The sequence below is a fragment of the Callorhinus ursinus genome, unplaced genomic scaffold (assembly GCF_003265705.2).
Source record: "Callorhinus ursinus isolate GAN/ISIS: 27379988/994484 unplaced genomic scaffold, GSC_fseal_2.0 scaffold48, whole genome shotgun sequence".
In the NCBI taxonomy this organism is placed as follows: Eukaryota; Metazoa; Chordata; class Mammalia; order Carnivora; family Otariidae; genus Callorhinus; species Callorhinus ursinus.
In genome coordinates this window covers 10,446,764-10,464,002 of record NW_027397110.1, presented here as the reverse complement: position 1 = coordinate 10,464,002, position 17,239 = coordinate 10,446,764, and the positions used below count along the sequence as shown (strand labels likewise).

The following is a 17,239-nucleotide window of genomic DNA, read 5'->3' as shown; positions in this document are numbered from 1 at the left end:
TCCCAGGCCCAGCTGCCAGGACCCAGAGAGAGCCAGGAGCCTGGGGGAGGGAAGGGGGGCAATCGGCTAAGCACCTACTGTGTATAGAGCCCCACCCAGTGCTCTCTACACTTCACAGCACGGCAGGCTCTACTCCCATCCGTGTGGCCCCCATCAGGCCTCACCTCCACGCTGGGCCTCAGTTTCAGCCCCTCTAAAACTTAAACCATTTCGTCAAGATAACACCAGTATATGCCCGGCACTCGCCAATGCACCAGTTGCTCAAACATTCACTCATCTGATTTTTAGCCACCTGTGAGGCAGGCCCTGTTTCTGTTCCTGGAATGTGCCAGGCTCCGTCCTGCCCCCGGGCCTTTGCACTCACAGTTCCCATAGCCTGGGACTCTCCCAAGCTCTCCTCATGGCACCTCATTCTCGTGACTTCACTGTCAGCTCGAATGCTGCCTCCTAGAGACTGCCCTGACCCAGACCGCCCGGCTGGGGTTGCTGGGACCCCACCCCCACCCCACACACATCTACCTAAGAAAGTTGAAGATACAGAATCATTCACTCAGCAAGTATTTTCTCGAGACCTACCATGTGCCAGGCTCCTCCTGTACCATGATTCAGATCATTTTCTTTTTTTTTTTAATTTGAGTAGAGTTGACACACTGTTCCATTAGTTTCGGGTGTGTGACATGGTGATTGGACAAGCCTATCCCTTACGCCGTGCTCACCACAGTGTAGCTACTCAGATCATTTTCTGCACCGTCATTTCATTTGCCCATGACCCCATGATCCCAACCCCACCCAACTGGGAGCTCCACAAAGGTTTGGGTTTCTCCCGCCCACCATCATACCCCAACTCAATAGTCAAAGCATAGTAAGTGCTCAGTTAATACTTGCAAGTGAATCATGGGGAAGTCTCTCAGTGACTTGGCCAAGATCATCACATGGGCAGACACTGACTGGGCTCAGGTCTAGTCTCCAGGCCCCCATGCTGCCCCTGGGTTCTCGGACAAGCCTGGGGACCACGCTCATGCCACAGATTGCAGGGAAAGGTGAGGAAGGGCTGGGCTGGGCTCTAGGGACTCTTGCCAGGGACTCATGTTGCTGCTCCGCAGAAGGGTGCTGGACAAGCCGCCACTCTGCTATCTGCCCAGGGGTTGTGGTTGGCATAATTAGGGGGTCCTCTTCCCCTGGGCACCACCTGCAGGGTCAAGTTGGAAAAGGCTGGAGGGGAGTGGGGAAAGCACGGACTTGGAATCAGACCTCGGACGTACCACGTCACCTCTCTGCACCTCAGCGTCCTCTTCTGTAAATTCCGTTGGGATTACAAGGTCCCTGAGAAGAGGGCCTGCACTCTCTGGTACCCTGGTGTACCCATAACTCCTGGCCCATAGTCGGCACGGAGTCAAGGACGAGTTGCAGAGTCCTTGCATGGGGGATGGAAGCCAGAGAGGAGTGTCTAAAAGACAGGACACACCACAGCTACAGAGGGGAGAAGGAAGGCTGGAAATAAAATGGGGGGAAGGGTGGGGACTTGGGGACTGCCTCCCCCAAGACAGGAGCCCTTGGGGAATTGGGTATCAACAGGCAATAGGTTGGCTTTGGATTGTGAGAATAAGAAACATCTGGGAAAGCGATCTGTCAGGGGTAGGGGCACTCAGTGGCAGCTCCGTGGGGTCGGAGGTCACGCCCACGGGTGCAAGTGGGAGTGGGGGAGGGTGTTCGGGAATCTCTTTCCGTCCCAGCCTCCATCCCTGACTGTCCCACCCTGTCGTGCCCCCTGCCACCCCACAGAAGCTGAAAGATGAGATCGCAGATGTGTTTGCCCAGATTGACTGCTTCGAGACCGCGGAGGAGAGGTGAGGGGCCGGGCCAGGGGACACTGAGAAGCTGCCACGGTGGCTTCCCAAGGATGTCACACCCCAGGAATGAGCATGAGGGAGCAAGGGGCCATGCCTGGGCCTGGGGCCCTGGTGAAGCCACGGGTCGGCCTGGAGGAGGCGGCAGTGGAGGTGAGAGAGGAACAGGCAGGACCCTAGACTCCACCGCGTGGTCTGGTCTGGTCCTTACTTCCAACGGCCCCCTCTTTTAAGAGACACCCCCACCCTCAACCCCTCCACCCAAAGTCTCTCCCAACCCACCCTGACCCAACCCCTGGTCAGTCGATGGCCACGAGCATCATGGGATGGGCCGGGAGAAGGGGAGTTCAGCCCCAAGGAGGAGGACCAGGAGCCAAGAGCCTCACAGGGACCAGAACCGGGCCGTGGCAAGGCCAAGGCTGGCCCACCTCACTGCACCCATAGGGTGTCATCCACCTGCCCCTCCTGTGGGAAGACCCCCACTGGCTCTGTGACCTGGGGCTGGTCCCCTCCCCTCCCTGGGCCTCAGTTTCCCCACTTGTGGAGAATAAGAATCTTCGTTCTGGAGCACCTGGGTGGCTCAGTCAGTTAAGGTCTGCCTTCAGCTCAGGTCATGATCCCAGGGTCCAGGGATCGAGCCCCAGTTTGGGGGTCCCAGCTCAGTGGGGAGTCTCCTTCTCCCTCTCCCTCTGCCTGCCCCCCCCCGCGACTGCTCATGCTCTCGCTCGTTCTCGCTCTCAAAAAAAAAAAAAAAAAGAGAGAGAGAGAGAGAGAGAATGTTGGTCCCTACATAATCCCCTAAGGCCTCAGACACTGACTCCTACAACTGTGTCTCAGGAAATCACCACCCTGCCCCTGCCACCCCTTGGTCTCTGATCACCTTTCTAGACCCACACACAAATCACACAGGCAAGCATGGGCACACACGTGGCTGCCCTGGGTCTCCAGATGCCCTGTTCCAGCTCCAACAATAACACACATTTACAGAGCACCTACCACCGAGCTATTTTGAACGTTTTCACCTCTCCACAGTGCTGTGAGGCAGGTGATGGTGTCATCCCCATTTTACAGAGGAGAAAACTGAGTCCCAGAGAGATAAAGTGATTCACCTTATGTAGCTCAGCCAACAAAGCAGTGGAGTGGGATTTGCACCAGGAGTCCAGCTCCAGAGCCTGTGCCGTCGCCCCCAGCCTCCCTGTTATCCTGCACAGGCCCCTCTAAATGCTCTCCCTGGAGCAACTCTGGGTTCCCAAGGCCATGGCCCCAGAGCTGGTTAAAATGCTGGCACTGGGCCCATCAGAAGAGTCTGATTTAGTAGCTCCGGGAGGGGCCCAGATCCTGCATTTCTCGTGCTCTCCCAGGTGATTCCGATGCAGGGTGTGAGGACCCCACTTGGAGGCTCTTGGGGAATATTGGTTCTAGCTGAGCAAAGCATCCCTGGGGCTTGGAGAGGGTGCCCTGGGGTCCCGGGGCAGTCCAGCCTGACATCTTTGTGTCTGCAGCCGATTAGCACAGAAGGAGAAGGAGCTATGCATCGGGCGTAAGAAGTTCAATATGGACCCCATGAAGGTAGGCAGTTGTGGGGGGCTCAAGTGGTCCTGGGGCTGGGGGAGCTACAGGCTGGACACCTTCACAATGGCCTCTGGTTCCCCTCAACTGACAATTACCCTCCTTACAAATGAGGAAACTGAGGCCCAGCAGAGCTCAGTACCTGTCCAGTGTCCCACAGCCCGTCAGAGCTGAAGGGCTCTGTCACCCCATAGCATAGCATGAGGTGGGAGCCAGGAGGATGTGGGGACATTGCGTGAAGCTCACGGACTTGGAGTCCGCTGGCTGAGCCTCTGCTTCCTCCTTTGTGAGTAGGTCTTTGGACAGTGGGGCCCTTAGATCCTTGGGCTTAGTCTCCAGAAGTGTCTTCCAGCCTCTGCCAGGGGGAGCCAGGCTGGGGCCCCTGGCACGGAGCACCCAGGGCTTGCCCCTCCCCCCGCACCTCCTACACCCCCCCCACCTCTCCCCCTGCCTCCGAGCAACCCCAGCCCCACCTCTCAGCCAGCTAGGTGGCAGCCGGTTCCCTTCCTGCTTGAACAAAGACGGGAGGAAGCGACAAGCTGACACACGGAGGTGGGGTCAGGGCAGCCAAGGGGTCCCTGGAAATTTACTGCCCTGGCTGAGAAGGCTGCCTCTTCCCCATCACAGTGTCACACACCCGTTCACCTCCCGCAGCCTCGGGGATCGTACCCTGGCCCCATCCACGCGGAACACACACACACACACACACACACACACACACACGCATGCACACACACACGCACACTAACTCATACTCCCACCAGAGCACCAGAGAAGGGCCACTGAGGGGTCTCAGGACCCTCTGCCTGTCACTGAGAGCCTCCCCCCACCTGCCCCCCATCTTCCAGCAACCTCTTCCCCAAGACAAACAGGGACACAAAGGAGCCCTCACAGAAAACCAGAGACCGACCCCTCAAACTCCCAAAATTGGACAGATTCTGAGTGCTGGGGCTGGTGGGGGGCGAGAGGTATGTGTGATATCGTCAGATCAGAAAAGCAGTTTCATGTAGAAAGGGAAGGAAAGGCGCCACATTGGACGCTGTCTCCCTCTGAGTGGTGGGATTTGGCCATTTCCTCTCCTTTGGATTTAGCTGGGTTTTTTCTTATTTTTATACAATGGACATAGATTATTTGTGAGAAAAAAAATGAAACACTATTTTTAAATATATGAGTTTTAAGGGGACAAAAGAAATGTCTGAATCACTGAATCTTAAAGTTATAAATTCATAGAATCATTGAAGCATATAATCCAAGAGTTCAGACTGAAGGGGACCTGGGGAGATCGTGGCGTGAACCTGGTTCATTGCAGGAATGCTGTCTCTCTTTGCATGCCTCCAGTGATGGGGGACTCACCACCTTACAAATTCAGCTTCTCTTAAGGAGGACAGAACTTCCCAAAACAGTCTGTGCCTATCTCAGAATGCCAGGCCACAGTGCCCCACCACCTGTCCCGCACTCTGGCCATGGAGGCCCCCTCCCATCCTCCTCTCAGGCCAGCAGCTGTGTGAGGGCTGATCGTGGGCTCTATGTACCCCCTCCAGGGCATCCAGTATCTCACTGAGCACAAATTGCTGACCCCCAACGTCCAGGACATCGCCCAGTTCCTGTACAAGGGGGAGGGCCTCAACAAGACGGCCATTGGCACCTACCTGGGGGAGAGGTAAGGTGGGGCGTGGCCTTAGGGAGATAGGGAATGAGGGTGTGCAGGTATGCACAGGTGTGTGTGTGTGTGTGTATGTGTGCAGGTACATGAGGGAATGAATTATGTTAGGGAAATCACAACTCTTGGGCTTGAGAGGGCTAATTGATCACTCCCCTCCACCTTCTGAACCAAAGCCTGGCTTCCTTCCTTCCTTCATTCACTCATTTGTTTAACAAATAGATATTTTTTAGTATCTACCATGTGTCAGGCAGTATCTAATCCCTGAATTTATCCTAGTGAACAAGACAAACAAAACTCCTGCCCTCAGGGAGATACATTCTAGTGCAAAAGACAGATCCCAAAATATGTAAAATATGTTAGAAAATTGCAAGTTCTTTGGAATGCAAATAAAGTAGGGAAGGGAAATGAGAACCACTAGGGACCGCGGGTCAAGGGCTGTGACTTTAAATATTACAGATAGGAAGGGTCTCGTGGAGGAAGTGATGCTTGACACTTAAAGGGGGTGAGCAGTGAAGACATCTGGGGGAAGAACATGCCAAAAAAGGGAACTGCACATGCAAAGGTCCTGGGGCAGAAGCGTGCTCAAGGAACAGCAGGCTGGTGAGATTAGAAGAGACCAAGGGAGGGAAGAAGTAGTAGGTGACATGGGAGGGTTCTGGGCAGAGGAGTGGTGAGAAAGGACCCCTCTGGCTGTTGGGGGTGCCAGGTGGGCGGTAAGTGACAAGAGGGGAGCTAGACCAGCGACTCTTCTCCCAGGCTCCCTGGTGAACACATTCCTTCTCCTAAGAGAGCAGAGGTTGCAGGTGGCAGAAAAGGGCAGTGCTTCCAGATTTGAGCTGGGAAGTGGGAAGAAATAGGCGTAGGCGTGGTTCTCTCCATTTTACAGATGAGGACACGGGGTCTTGGGGAGGTCCAGCGGCTTGAGTAGGGTCATCCAGGCAGGAAGTGACAGAGGAAGGACTTGATGCAGGGCAGGCTGCTCCGAAGCCAGGGCTCCCCTCCTGGGTGAACACACCGTGGAGGTGTGTGGGGGATGACGTGAGCTCAGACGGAGGTGAGCAGACCAGAAGGTGGCTGGGTCCGGAAGGAGGACGCGGCTCCCCGCCCCGCCCCCACCTCAGCCCCCTCCAGGAGGTGGGTGCCAGCAAGTTCCCAAGTGCATGTGCCCTCCTTCCTGCCCTCTCCAGGGATCCCTTCAACCTGCAGGTCCTCCACGCCTTCGTGGACTGCCACGAATTTGCCAACCTCAACCTCGTGCAGGCCCTCAGGTGAGTGGTCCGGAGAGCACGGCCCGGCCCCCAGGGGTGGCCCAGCCTGGGGTGGGGAGGGGGGATCAGGAGCCACGCTCATGGCACAAACACAGCATCACCCCTTGGTCTCTGATGCCTCTGATCACTTTCCTGCAGCCACTGCTCCTCGTGGTCTTACATGATTACAGCCGTATTTAATTATCGTGACGAGTGTTACTACTACTTCTGCTATTCCCACTACTTTTGAGATTAGTGTTTTATTTATTTTATTAATACAGCGCAGTCGGTATTCCCTTTATTATTACGTATTAAACTCTGGAGCCAGACTGCCTGGTTCATATCCCAGCTCTGCGACTCATCCCTGGGGCAAGTCTCTGTGCCTCCGTTCCTTCATCTGCAAAATGGGAATAATAATAGGACCAACTGGGGTGCCTGGATGGCGCAGGAGGTTGGGCATCCAACTCTTGGTGTCAGTTCAGGGCATGATCTCAGGATCCTGGGATGGAGCCCCACGTCGGGTTTGCGCTTAGCCGGAAGTCTGCTTGACGTTCTTTCCCTCTCTGCCCCACCCCCCACTCGCCCCCTCTGTCAAATAAATAAATAAATCTTTAAAAAATATTAATAACAGGGGCACCTGGGGGCCTCAGTTAGTTAAGGGTCTGCCTTAGGCTCAGGTCATGATCTCAGGGTTCTGGAGTCGGGACCCATGTCCGGCGACGTGCTCAGCGGGGAGTCTGCTTCTCCCCCTGCCTCTGTGCCTCCTCCTGTTCATGCTCTCTCTCACACTCTCTATCTCTTGCTGTCTCTCAAATAAATAAATAAAGTAATTAAATATTTAAAAATAAAGAAATTAATAATAATAACAGTACCAAATTCATAGGGCTGTACCAACTAAACAGAAAGTACTTCGAATTGGCTTAGTAAGTCTTGCTGCTATGAGTAATGCCTGGAAAATCACTCCCGAATGGGGGCACTTGATCTGGGCTTTGAAGGATGATTAGGAGTTTACAAGGCAGAGAAGGAAGAAGCCACTACCATCCAAGCAATGTGGCCTTCCCACCAATTCCCACGCTCTTTAAGGGAGAGGGGTACGTGGTCAGGAGTCTCCAATATTCGATCCTTCCTTCTGCTCGTTACTGAGCAGTCCCTCGGCGCCCAGGCCAGGGTGAAGCCAGCGGGAGGTGTGAGAGGAGCAGTACAGACAGCCCTTGCCCTTGGGGAACTAAGTTTGAAGCTCTGGAAGGGCTTAGGTTCACAGAACAGGAAGCCCAGCCAGGGGAAGGCACCTGCCCAGGGGTCCCCAGTCAGATCCCAGGGCAGACAGAGGCCCCCCCTGGGCTGAGGTGGAGGGGACCTCAAAGGGTTCTGGGCCCAGATGGGGAGGGGGGTGCACACACTCCACTTTGAAAGAAAAGGCTCCTCCCCGAGCACCTGGAGGACAGGCCAGACTCTCCCATGTACAGGATAAAGACTAAGGCTAAGAGAGGCAGAGCAGCTTATCCAGGGTCCCCCCACCCCATGCCACCGGGATCCCCACCCACTGCCCCATTCCTGCCCTCAGACAGTTCCTGTGGAGTTTCCGGCTGCCAGGCGAGGCCCAGAAGATCGACCGGATGATGGAGACGTTTGCCATCCGATACTGCCTCTGCAACCCAGGCGTCTTCCAGTCCACAGGTGCGTGTGTGGGAGGGGACGTGGGGCTGTGGGACCACTCCGGAACTGCGGGCACATGCCCGCCCCACCCTCTCAGGTCCCCCCCCCCCCGAGCACCCAGACCCTGGGAGCCCAGACTTCTCTGAGTGCCAACGCTGGGCCGGTCCCTCTGCTGGGCGCTTGTCAGGCAGGGCTGCCTCAGGGCCCGGTCCTTGGGAGAGGAGGCAGGAAATAATGCACAGTCCCCCTGGCTGAGGACAGCGACGGCAGAGTCAGCCTATCCAGGACGGCTTCCCAGAGGCAGTGGGGTCTGAACGGGGCTTTAAAGGATGAATAGGAGTTCTCCAGGAGGTCTAGGTGGAGAAAGGACCTTTCGGACAGGAGTTTTCATCTGGGCAAAGGGCAGAAGCAGGAAACATGCTGGGCAGGAGGTCGAGGGCATAGGGGTACAGAAAGATACCAGCAAAGATCAGTACTGCAGACACCGCCCCGCCCCCAGCAGGGTGGACAAGAAGTCATCGCGGCAGGCTTGTCCTGGCTTCTCTGTACCTGAAGTTACCACAGCACCAGTAACGAATCCCATTTCTTGAGCGCTACCTGTGCAAAGTCAGGTAATCCTTTCATCCGCTCTGAGGTCAGCAGTGTTCTCTCTGCATCTAACACAGACCCCGAGAAGCACCGTGGCTTGTCCGTGGCTGTGTGACCGTAGTCAGGTCCCATGGAGCATCTGCCCTCTCTTGTAGTTGCCTATAAATTGGGGGTGTGTTTCTTTATCATCTGTCACCTCTACCAGTCTAAATACCCCACAGGGGTAGGGACCATATCAGATTTATTCACCAATGAATCCCCAGTCCACAGCATTTCATGGGTACACAATAAATACTTATTAGAAAGGACGGAATTTTAAAGCACCAGATTTGAATCACAGTCTAACTGCGTCATTTTGTGACCTTGGGCATGTAACTGAACCTCCCTGTGCCTCAGTGTCCTGCTCTGTACAATGGGGTTAGTAAGGGCACTTGCCTCACCGGGTTGTAATGGGGATGGACAGCTATTAGGTGGTTCTGTTGGGTGCCACTGTTTTCAGGGGTAGAATCATTGATGTTCTAGAGCATGAAGATACTTCAGGTTAAACCTCCTGATGTCACAGATGGTGGAGAAGCCGAGGAGGTCAGGTACATTCCCAAGGTCCACCAGGGAGTTGGGGACACAGCTGGACTTCTCTGGCTCTGGACCCAGGGCCTAAAAATGCCCCAGAGGAGCAATGACCTCCCTCCCAAGTGCTCAGCCCAGCCTCGCCCCCAAGCCCATGAAAGTCTGAAGAATGGAACAGGAGCTTGGGCCCCAGGAGCCCCACAACGCCGGCAAGATTGCCAAGCAGCACGTGACTAAGCCTTGAACAGTATAGCCAACAATAAGTGTCCTCCGAGTTCTGAGGAGGCAGAGAACAGAGTGGGCAGGGAGGGAGGCTGGAAGAGCTCGGGGAGAGGCTTGAGCTCAAGCTAAAAGGGGAGGGTTCAGATGGGTAGCAAAGGGAAGGGGACGGCGTGCCTGGCAGGGGGCCCAGCAGGAGCCAAAGTGCAGGGGTGGGCAGGCATGGGAGGGGCTCAGGAGCGCGGCAGCTGAAGTTTCTTTGGAGCAGGGAGGCCTGTAAGAGCGGGGAGGAGGCCGGGCCTCGAATGCCAAGCTAGGACAGCTTGGACCTTTGGGGTGCTGAGACGGGTGGTGCTTGGCCCCTCGAAGCAGTCAGGGCACAGGAGGAGAGAGTGACCAGGGCCAGCCAGGACTGTGACTGCTGTCCCATCTCGCAGACACCTGCTACGTCCTGTCCTTCTCCATCATCATGCTCAACACCAGCCTCCACAACCCCAATGTCCGGGACAGGCCGCCCTTCGAGCGCTTTGTGTCCATGAACCGCGGTATCAATGGCGGCGGTGACCTGCCTGAGGAGCAGCTGCGGGTAAGGGGGACGCGGCCCGACCCTCCTGGTCCCCAGGCATCCGGGCAGGGCCCGTCGTTAGGTGGACAGCCCAAGAGGGGCTCCTCTGAGATAGACCACTCCAACAGGGGGCTCTGAGATGGACCACCCAGGTTGGTGACTGTCTTGAATTGGGCCACCACCAAACGGGTCGGTCCTGACATGGGCACTCCCAAGTGGCCCCCATCTTAAGGGGGATGTCTTCTGTAGACCACCCGGGAGGCCCTCCCAGACTTCATCCTTTGGGGGACGCTGGGCACCCATCATTCGCACTTTCCAGAAAGGGCACCTCACACAACTCGGGTGTGTTGCTTGGAATCCCAGGTTCTTAGAGTCTCTGCATGTCAGGGCTGAAAATCCTCAGACTCTGCTAAAAGCCTTCCCTCCTCCAGAGAGGGGGAAACTGAGGTCTTCCACAAGGCAGCTTGCGGGCCTCCCCATCTCTTCCTCAAACAGCCCCCACTCCTGCCACACTGCACCAGGCCCTGTGCCCGGCACGGGGCACCCGGGGATGAATCAACCACCCAGGCCAAGTTCGGGGTCTGGTGGGAAGATGATGCCTATGTGAATTATAGCCCCACGTGATCCATGCTGTACTGACTACGGGAGCATAGCTACAGAGACACAGAGGACATGACTGTCACTCTCCTGGGGGCAGAGGAAGGGGGTCATCCTGGAAGACTTCAGAGAGGAGAAGACTTTGAACCGGGCCTTGAAGACTGAATGGGAGTTTTCACAGAGGGAAACAGAGAAAAGACAGTCCAGAAAGGGGAAACTGCCAGAACCCAGGCCTCGCCTGGCTGGGAAAGGGAGAAGAGTCCGCAGTGGCTGGCTGGGGGTGTGGATATGTACAGATAGGGACAGGCGGCAAGGTGGGGAAGGAGGCTTCGAATGACGGCCTCCGGGGTTTGCCTGGTAACTATGGGCAACGCGGAGCTGGAGCCGTTTTGTAAACACAGGAGTGAGCCGCAGAACCTGGTGCGGCAAAAATGAAGTGACAGTTCATTTCCGGCACTAAAGATGCCCCAGAACTCAATAAAGCTCCCGTCGCCTCCCGGTGACAGCCTGGCAGGAGGTGAGGAGAGGGTGAGAACCCCACCCTCCCAGCTTAGCACCCCGCCAGGTCTGGGGGGAGGCCTGGGTCTGGAAGGACTCGGGTGCCCCTCCCTGCTTGACAACTGCCACGCCCTTAGCCCACCACCCTCCTCGGTCTCCAGAGGAGAAAGTTTATCATGGGGGTAAGGGGAGGGGGGGGACCACAGCACAGAATGAGGCCTTGAGAGCTGGTTAGAGCCCGAGTCAATTCCCCGTCTGCCCCGTTTGCCTGTCGGTGACCTTGGGGAATGACTCACCCCCCCTCCAAGCCACCATTCTCTCAACCAGGATAATGATGCCTGCGTCACTGAGCTGCCGGGAGTAGCAATTTGTAAAAATGTAAAGGGCATAGCCCCTGCCAGGTACAGAGCACAGGGTCTAAATGGTGGCTTAGGTCACTATGAGGAATAACTAATAATAATTTTAAAACCCCAGCACTTAGCAAGATGCCCAAAATCTAAAATGCATTTGGGAATTGGTAAGTCCTCTTGTTGTGGTGCCGGTGACAGGAGGCTGGGCACACCTGGTCTGGCAGATAAGGAGTTAATGGCACACCAGCATTATTGCCTCAGCCCCCCAACCTCCCCGGTGAGCCTTCTTGAACACCTCCCTTCCTTGGACATGTTTCCCAATTCAAGCCTTTTGTTAATAACAATGCGCTACATTTGTGTAGAGACTGTAACTTTCTCCTCCTGGGGCTTTAGGGTCTAGTATCTCAATTAAGGTCACACTCTGCCTGGGAGGTCTGGGAAGGGTTTATTATCCCCCTCCCAAGGTGCAAAGAGAACCACACAATCCTGGTCCTTGCTGTTGGAGGCTTTTATTGCAGAAGTCTGGGGCGGGGAGCCTGGGTGCTGTGTGGTTTGGGGAGCATCTGCCTGCCTTCTCTCTGGGCCTCATCGTCCCTATATGTAAAGCAAGACCTCACCTTTAAGCACCTTCAGATATTCAAAGTTTGTCACTTTGTGGAAAGATTCCCCATCGTGGTACTGGAGCTTGGGCCCTGCTGAGGACACATAATGCTTTTAAGCTGGGCAAGGCTTCAGAGAGGTGCACTATGGGAGGCAGGGGACAGGCGGGTTGAGCCCGTCTTGCCCTGGCTATCCTGATAGGGATGAGGCAGATATGCCTAAGAGACTCAGGGCAAAGGTACAGGGTGTGTACTCAGAGGATAGGAGATCAAATCCCAGCTCTGCCCTTTATGGTTATGTGACCTTGAGTGTGAGCCTCAGTTTCTTCACCCGCAAAGTGGGCAGATGATGGTGCCCTCAGGTGGTTCTCCTGAGAAGCCGAGTTAATGCACTTCAAGGTCCTGGCACTTGACAGGCACCCAAGGAATGCCAAGAAGAGGGCCACTCACCTTGAGAGAGCGGCCCAGAGAGGGTGCTCAGGTGGAAGAGCAGAAAAAGGAAAGAGGCCAAGAAGGAGGGCTCTCCAGCCTCTGGTGTTATAGGTGGAGAAACTGAGGCTCAGGCAGGGGAACAGTCTCCCAGTGCAGGGCATCCTCTGCTGTGGGCAGCCCTGGACCTCCTGAGTTTTTGTCCAAACATCTCCATCAGAACTGACCACATACCAGGCCCAGTTCTGGGCACTCTATGTTCTCATTAACTCCTCCTGACACCCTTAGGCAGTGGGCACCCTTCCTAGTTCACAGCAAAGGAAACCAACCTCCTAGAGCGGGAGCTGGCCAGGGGTCTCATAGTTTGTGAGGACATCAGATTCGAACCCACGCCTATCTGACTCCAGGGCCCTTCCTTCAGCAGAGAGCAGAAGGCAGGATTTGGGGATGGAGGACTTGGCTGTGTTTCCCAGTTACCGGTTGCTTCCTGGCTAAAGGAATCTCAACTCGTGTAATGGAAAAGATCAGGGATTGATTTGGCTTCAGATCTCCCGGCTTCAGGCTCAGCTAGATCCAGGTGCTCAGTGAGGTCAGGACTTGATCTGGTCTCTCCATCTCTCGGCAACCTTTTCCTCCATGTTGGCTTCCCTCCTAAACAGGCTCTCTTCAAGCTGCGGCAGAGACCACCCAGGCAGCTTTGGGGTTCATTCTCAGCAGCTAAAACTAAAGTCCCAGAACTAAGGCTTATTGGCTGGCTTGGGTCACATGTCCTCCCTGAACCACACACCATGGCCAGCAGGAGGAAATGTTCTGATTGGCCAGATGGGAGTCATTCGCTCCTTCCTGGAGCCTGGGGCAGGGGAGCGGTGGGTGTGAACCCCCCTCAGCAACCTGGACAGAGAGTGTCTGGGCAGGGGAGCCCCCAGAGGAAAACCGGGGGCGGAGAGAGACGGAGACAAGACCAGCAGAACCGCTGGAAGCTGGCGTCTACCCAGCCAGGTTTGGTGGCCACCAGCTCCCCCCCCCCCCCCGCGCAGGGGTGTTTACTTATGGGGGAGGGCTGGTGTTTACAAGGTGCAGGAATGGTAGATGAACCGAGCCATTTCCTTTGTGGGGAGCAGAACGTGCAAGCTGATAGGTCACCCGCAGAAGCTGCCAGGAGACCCCTTGTGGGTACCGCGGAGGATGAGGCCCCCCTGTCTGGCCCCCTGCTTGCGTCCTGGGCCTCCCAAACGTTTGTCTGTGCTGACAGCTTTGCTGACAAGGCCTTTCTGCCACTGGCCTTTGTTCGATCAGCCAGCACCACCAGGGAATTCCCAGGGCTGGGCCTGGCCAGGAAGGGCAACAGAGCTTCCCAGCTGCACTAGGGGTGCGGGGGTTCCAAAAAAGGGCCTGTGGTCCCTGCTTCTCCCTACACCCACCCCAGCACAGCCAGGCTGAGCCGGGGACTCTGGAGTACATCCGAAGCCACCTCCATCAAGCCCAGGAAAAGCTGCTTCTGGTGGGATTGTAACCAACACCCCGCCCGAGCCCTGGAGCTATCAGGTCAGCAAAGACCTTTTAAAAACCAGCAAACACCATTTCTAAAACCTTAGGGGAATCCAACAGTACTTGTGAAATTTTTCATTTCAAATCTCAAGGAAACCATCGGAACAGCAGTATACACAAAGGCAACAGAAGGAAGGGAGTTAATTATCTTCGAGATGGAGATCCAGCATTGGATCTGGTTTTAATAAGCTGAAACAGTTGAGAATGTTTCTCCAAACACACGGAAACATGGGCAGGTTGATCACAGAACACAGGGCCCTGTGGCAGGGGGTTCAAGATACACCGGATGATCCACTGTGGACATCCACAACGCCCCCACAGGGAGGTCTCCGCCCTGGCTTGCATACCTCCAGTGACGGGGATCTTATTATCATACCAGGTTGCTCCATCCATATGCTAGCAGCTCTAACTGCTAGAAGGTCCTGCATGGAAAACTGAAATCTGCTTTCTGGGAACTCCCACCCCTGCGACCACAGCCCACCTGGAACAGGTCTCTGCCCTTGAGAGCCAAGTTCAGCATCCCATGTTGAGCCTGTCCTTGGGCTGGGCCTCTCGACGCAGGCAGTCAATCCCCAACTCCCTGGTCGCTCCTCCGTGTCCCCCTACCCAGGGTATACCTGGAAGTCTCTGCTACTGCAGCTAAGCAAAAGAGGGGCCCCCCTCCCCTCATGGATGTTACCTAAGGAGGCCCTGACTCTGGCTGCTATACCCCGGTGTGTATGTGGGTATGTCTGAGCGTTTATGTGTGTGCACACACAGGCGAACATGTGTGGGGGTGTACAGGTCCCAGCTGAGTGTCCTTGTCGGCAACACTCTCAGACACTGGGGTGATGATCTCTGACTCCCTCATCTGACCTGTAAGAGGGGTGCTGGCTGGCTGGGTGAAGGCCGAAGCTGTACTCCTCCCTCCCTCCTCTTCACCTTCCCCTAGACGTACGGCAGGGAGGGGCTCTGACCCCTGTGTAGTCCATTTACCACCCCCACCCCACCCCAGAACTCTGAGGGGTCAGCGTCTTTCTATTTCTGCTGTTGAGGACCAGCAGCTCAAATAGGTTGAGGAACATGCCCATGGTCACACAGCCATCGAGTGACTAAGCTGAGATTTTAACCCAGATAGCCTGACGCCAAAGCCAGTGCTCTTCTGGAATTCTAGCAACGGGGGCTGGAATTCTAGCAATGGGGGCCGGGGTGGGGGAGAGGAAAGGGGGGCACCATCAACCGACTGGTCGGTAAAGAGTTGCCAACCTGTTTGAGGCCAGGCCCTGGGGGAGTCCTGGGGGTTGTGACACCCAGGGCTGCCCTGGGGGAGCGCCCCACCCAGTGGGGGAGACCCAGCCCAGCAAGCAGACGGGCATGGGCAAGGCAGCTGAGCACAGTCTCTCTGAGGAGCGGCCTCCGCGTGTGTGCACTACTCTGGCCACAGAGCGGGGGGACCTGGCATGTGGTGAGGTTGGGGGCCCCAGCGGCCTGGGGGAAGCAGGGAGCGTTTGCAGGCCCCACGGACCCAGCAGGGTCCAGGCTCTGGACTGGGATGGCCATCACAGCCCGGTCTTCCCCTCCCTTCTCTGGGGACAGAACCTCTTCGACAGTATCAAGAGCGAACCCTTCTCCATCCCGGAGGATGACGGCAATGACCTCACTCATACCTTCTTCAACCCTGACCGCGAGGGCTGGCTGCTCAAACTGGGTGAGGCGCACATTCGGGCACGTGGCAGATGCACTCAGACATGTGCAGGCACACGCCACACATGCACACGTTGACATGCAGCCTCAGGGGTGGAGTCAGGCAACACCGCGCCCCTTCCCCCCACCACCACCCCCACCCCCCCTGCCGCCCAGCCATCCGCCTGCCCCATCCCTCCATCTGTCTGTCCTGGGCAGGAAGGGGACAGTGGGGGAGGGGAGGACGAGCCGGAAGAGGAGATGAGAGGCCCCCAGACCCTTCAACTATAGGCCTCTCTCTCTTCCTGAGGGCTTCTGAGGAAGCCTGGCCCAGAGAGGTTAGGGTACCTGTCTGAGGCCACACAGCCAACAAGTGGGGGGGCAAAAGATTGGGTGTCCCTGAAGGATGGGGGAGGAAATGGTACAGGATGTGGCTCAGGGGAGCTTCCCTTCAGCATGACAAGGGGGCTGGGAGGACCTCCAGCCTGCAGAGAGGAGCCACGGGTGGGGGCTGGGCTGCCAAATCTGGCAGGGGAACTGCAGGGCCCAGCACTCCTGGATGCCTCCCCAGCGGAGGCAGCCCAGCAAGGGATGGTGGCGTTTGGAGACAGGTAAGGACAGACACCTCGTGTTGCAACAGAGACCTGGGCTGGGGATGCCCGCCCAAGCCCTCCACAGCCCCATGCCCGGATGCCAGCCCTTCTGCAGACCATGGCGACTCCTTCCTTGCCCGACGGACAGTTCCCAGCCCCAGGGAGACTCTTAAGTCACAGATCTCAGCTCCTCCCTGCGCGTGCCAGTGGTCAGGTTCCTCGGCCTCGGTTTCCATGGCTGTGGAATGGGGATCGCGAGCACTGGGAGGGTTCAATGTGTGGCAAAATGGCCAAGCACTTGGGCTCTGGGGCTAGGACACCAGGCTCGAAACTGAGCTCTGCTGCAGGACCTTGAGCAGACGACCGCGCCTCCCTGTGCCTTGGTCTCTTCATCTGTAAAATGGGGTTAATAACAGTCCCCTCCTCATAGGCAGTTCTAGGGATTAATAAGCAAATATTTTCTAAAAACATCTAGAACATTGTCTGGCAAGCGAAAGACGAAATACTTAGCACGGTGCCAGGCAGTGAGCCGGCCAAGAGTTGAACTGAGGGGGAAGGGCGGCCGCTGGTCCTGGGACCTGATCTTGGAGGAGCCTCGAATGCCAGCTCAAGCGGCCAGGGGTAGCCTGGGGTGATGAGTGCCACTAGGGTGTTTGAGGGACAAAGTGATGGGTCTGGGGGAAAGTGTGGTGGGCTGGGGGTTAGGAGGCTTGAGGGGAAGGGGCAGAGGAAAGCTCTCCAGGCCCCGCTCTCAACGGAAGGAAGTGTCAGTGGCCCAGGGAAAGGAAGTCTGGCTGACTGCGCCATTGGCCTCTCGCAGGGGGCCGCGTGAAGACGTGGAAACGCCGCTGGTTCATCCTGACCGACAACTGTCTCTACTACTTCGAATTCACCACTGTGAGCAGGGGGCTCCTGAGCCTGCCCCTGCCCCTCTCCCCACTCCCAGACTAGTGCTAATCAGTCCACTCACAGAGCTTGGGGCCCCTTTGAGATCATTCAGCTCCCCTGCGCACCCATTTCACGGGGCGGGGGGGGGGGGGGC

At 56.4% G+C, this 17,239-nt stretch overlaps 1 protein-coding gene across 3 annotated transcripts in view; it reads left to right on the top strand.

Annotated features, from left to right (window-relative positions):
- CYTH4 (cytohesin 4) overlaps positions 1 to 17,239 on the top strand; it is a 30,938-nt gene that overhangs the window by 9,496 nt on the left and 4,203 nt on the right. For 2 of the 3 annotated variants that reach the window (XR_003210166.2, XM_025881852.2), the window contains exons 3-10: positions 1,783 to 1,847; positions 3,350 to 3,416; positions 4,958 to 5,076; positions 6,267 to 6,347; positions 7,891 to 8,003; positions 9,794 to 9,942; positions 15,518 to 15,629; positions 17,018 to 17,094. Coding sequence is in view for 2 of the 3 variants with exons in the window: in XM_025881852.2 (XP_025737637.1) it covers positions 1,783 to 1,847; positions 3,350 to 3,416; positions 4,958 to 5,076; positions 6,267 to 6,347; positions 7,891 to 8,003; positions 9,794 to 9,942; positions 15,518 to 15,629; positions 17,018 to 17,094 (783 nt within the window). In the remaining variant the exon portion in view is untranslated. The other variant, XM_073882791.1, reaches the window with a different exon arrangement.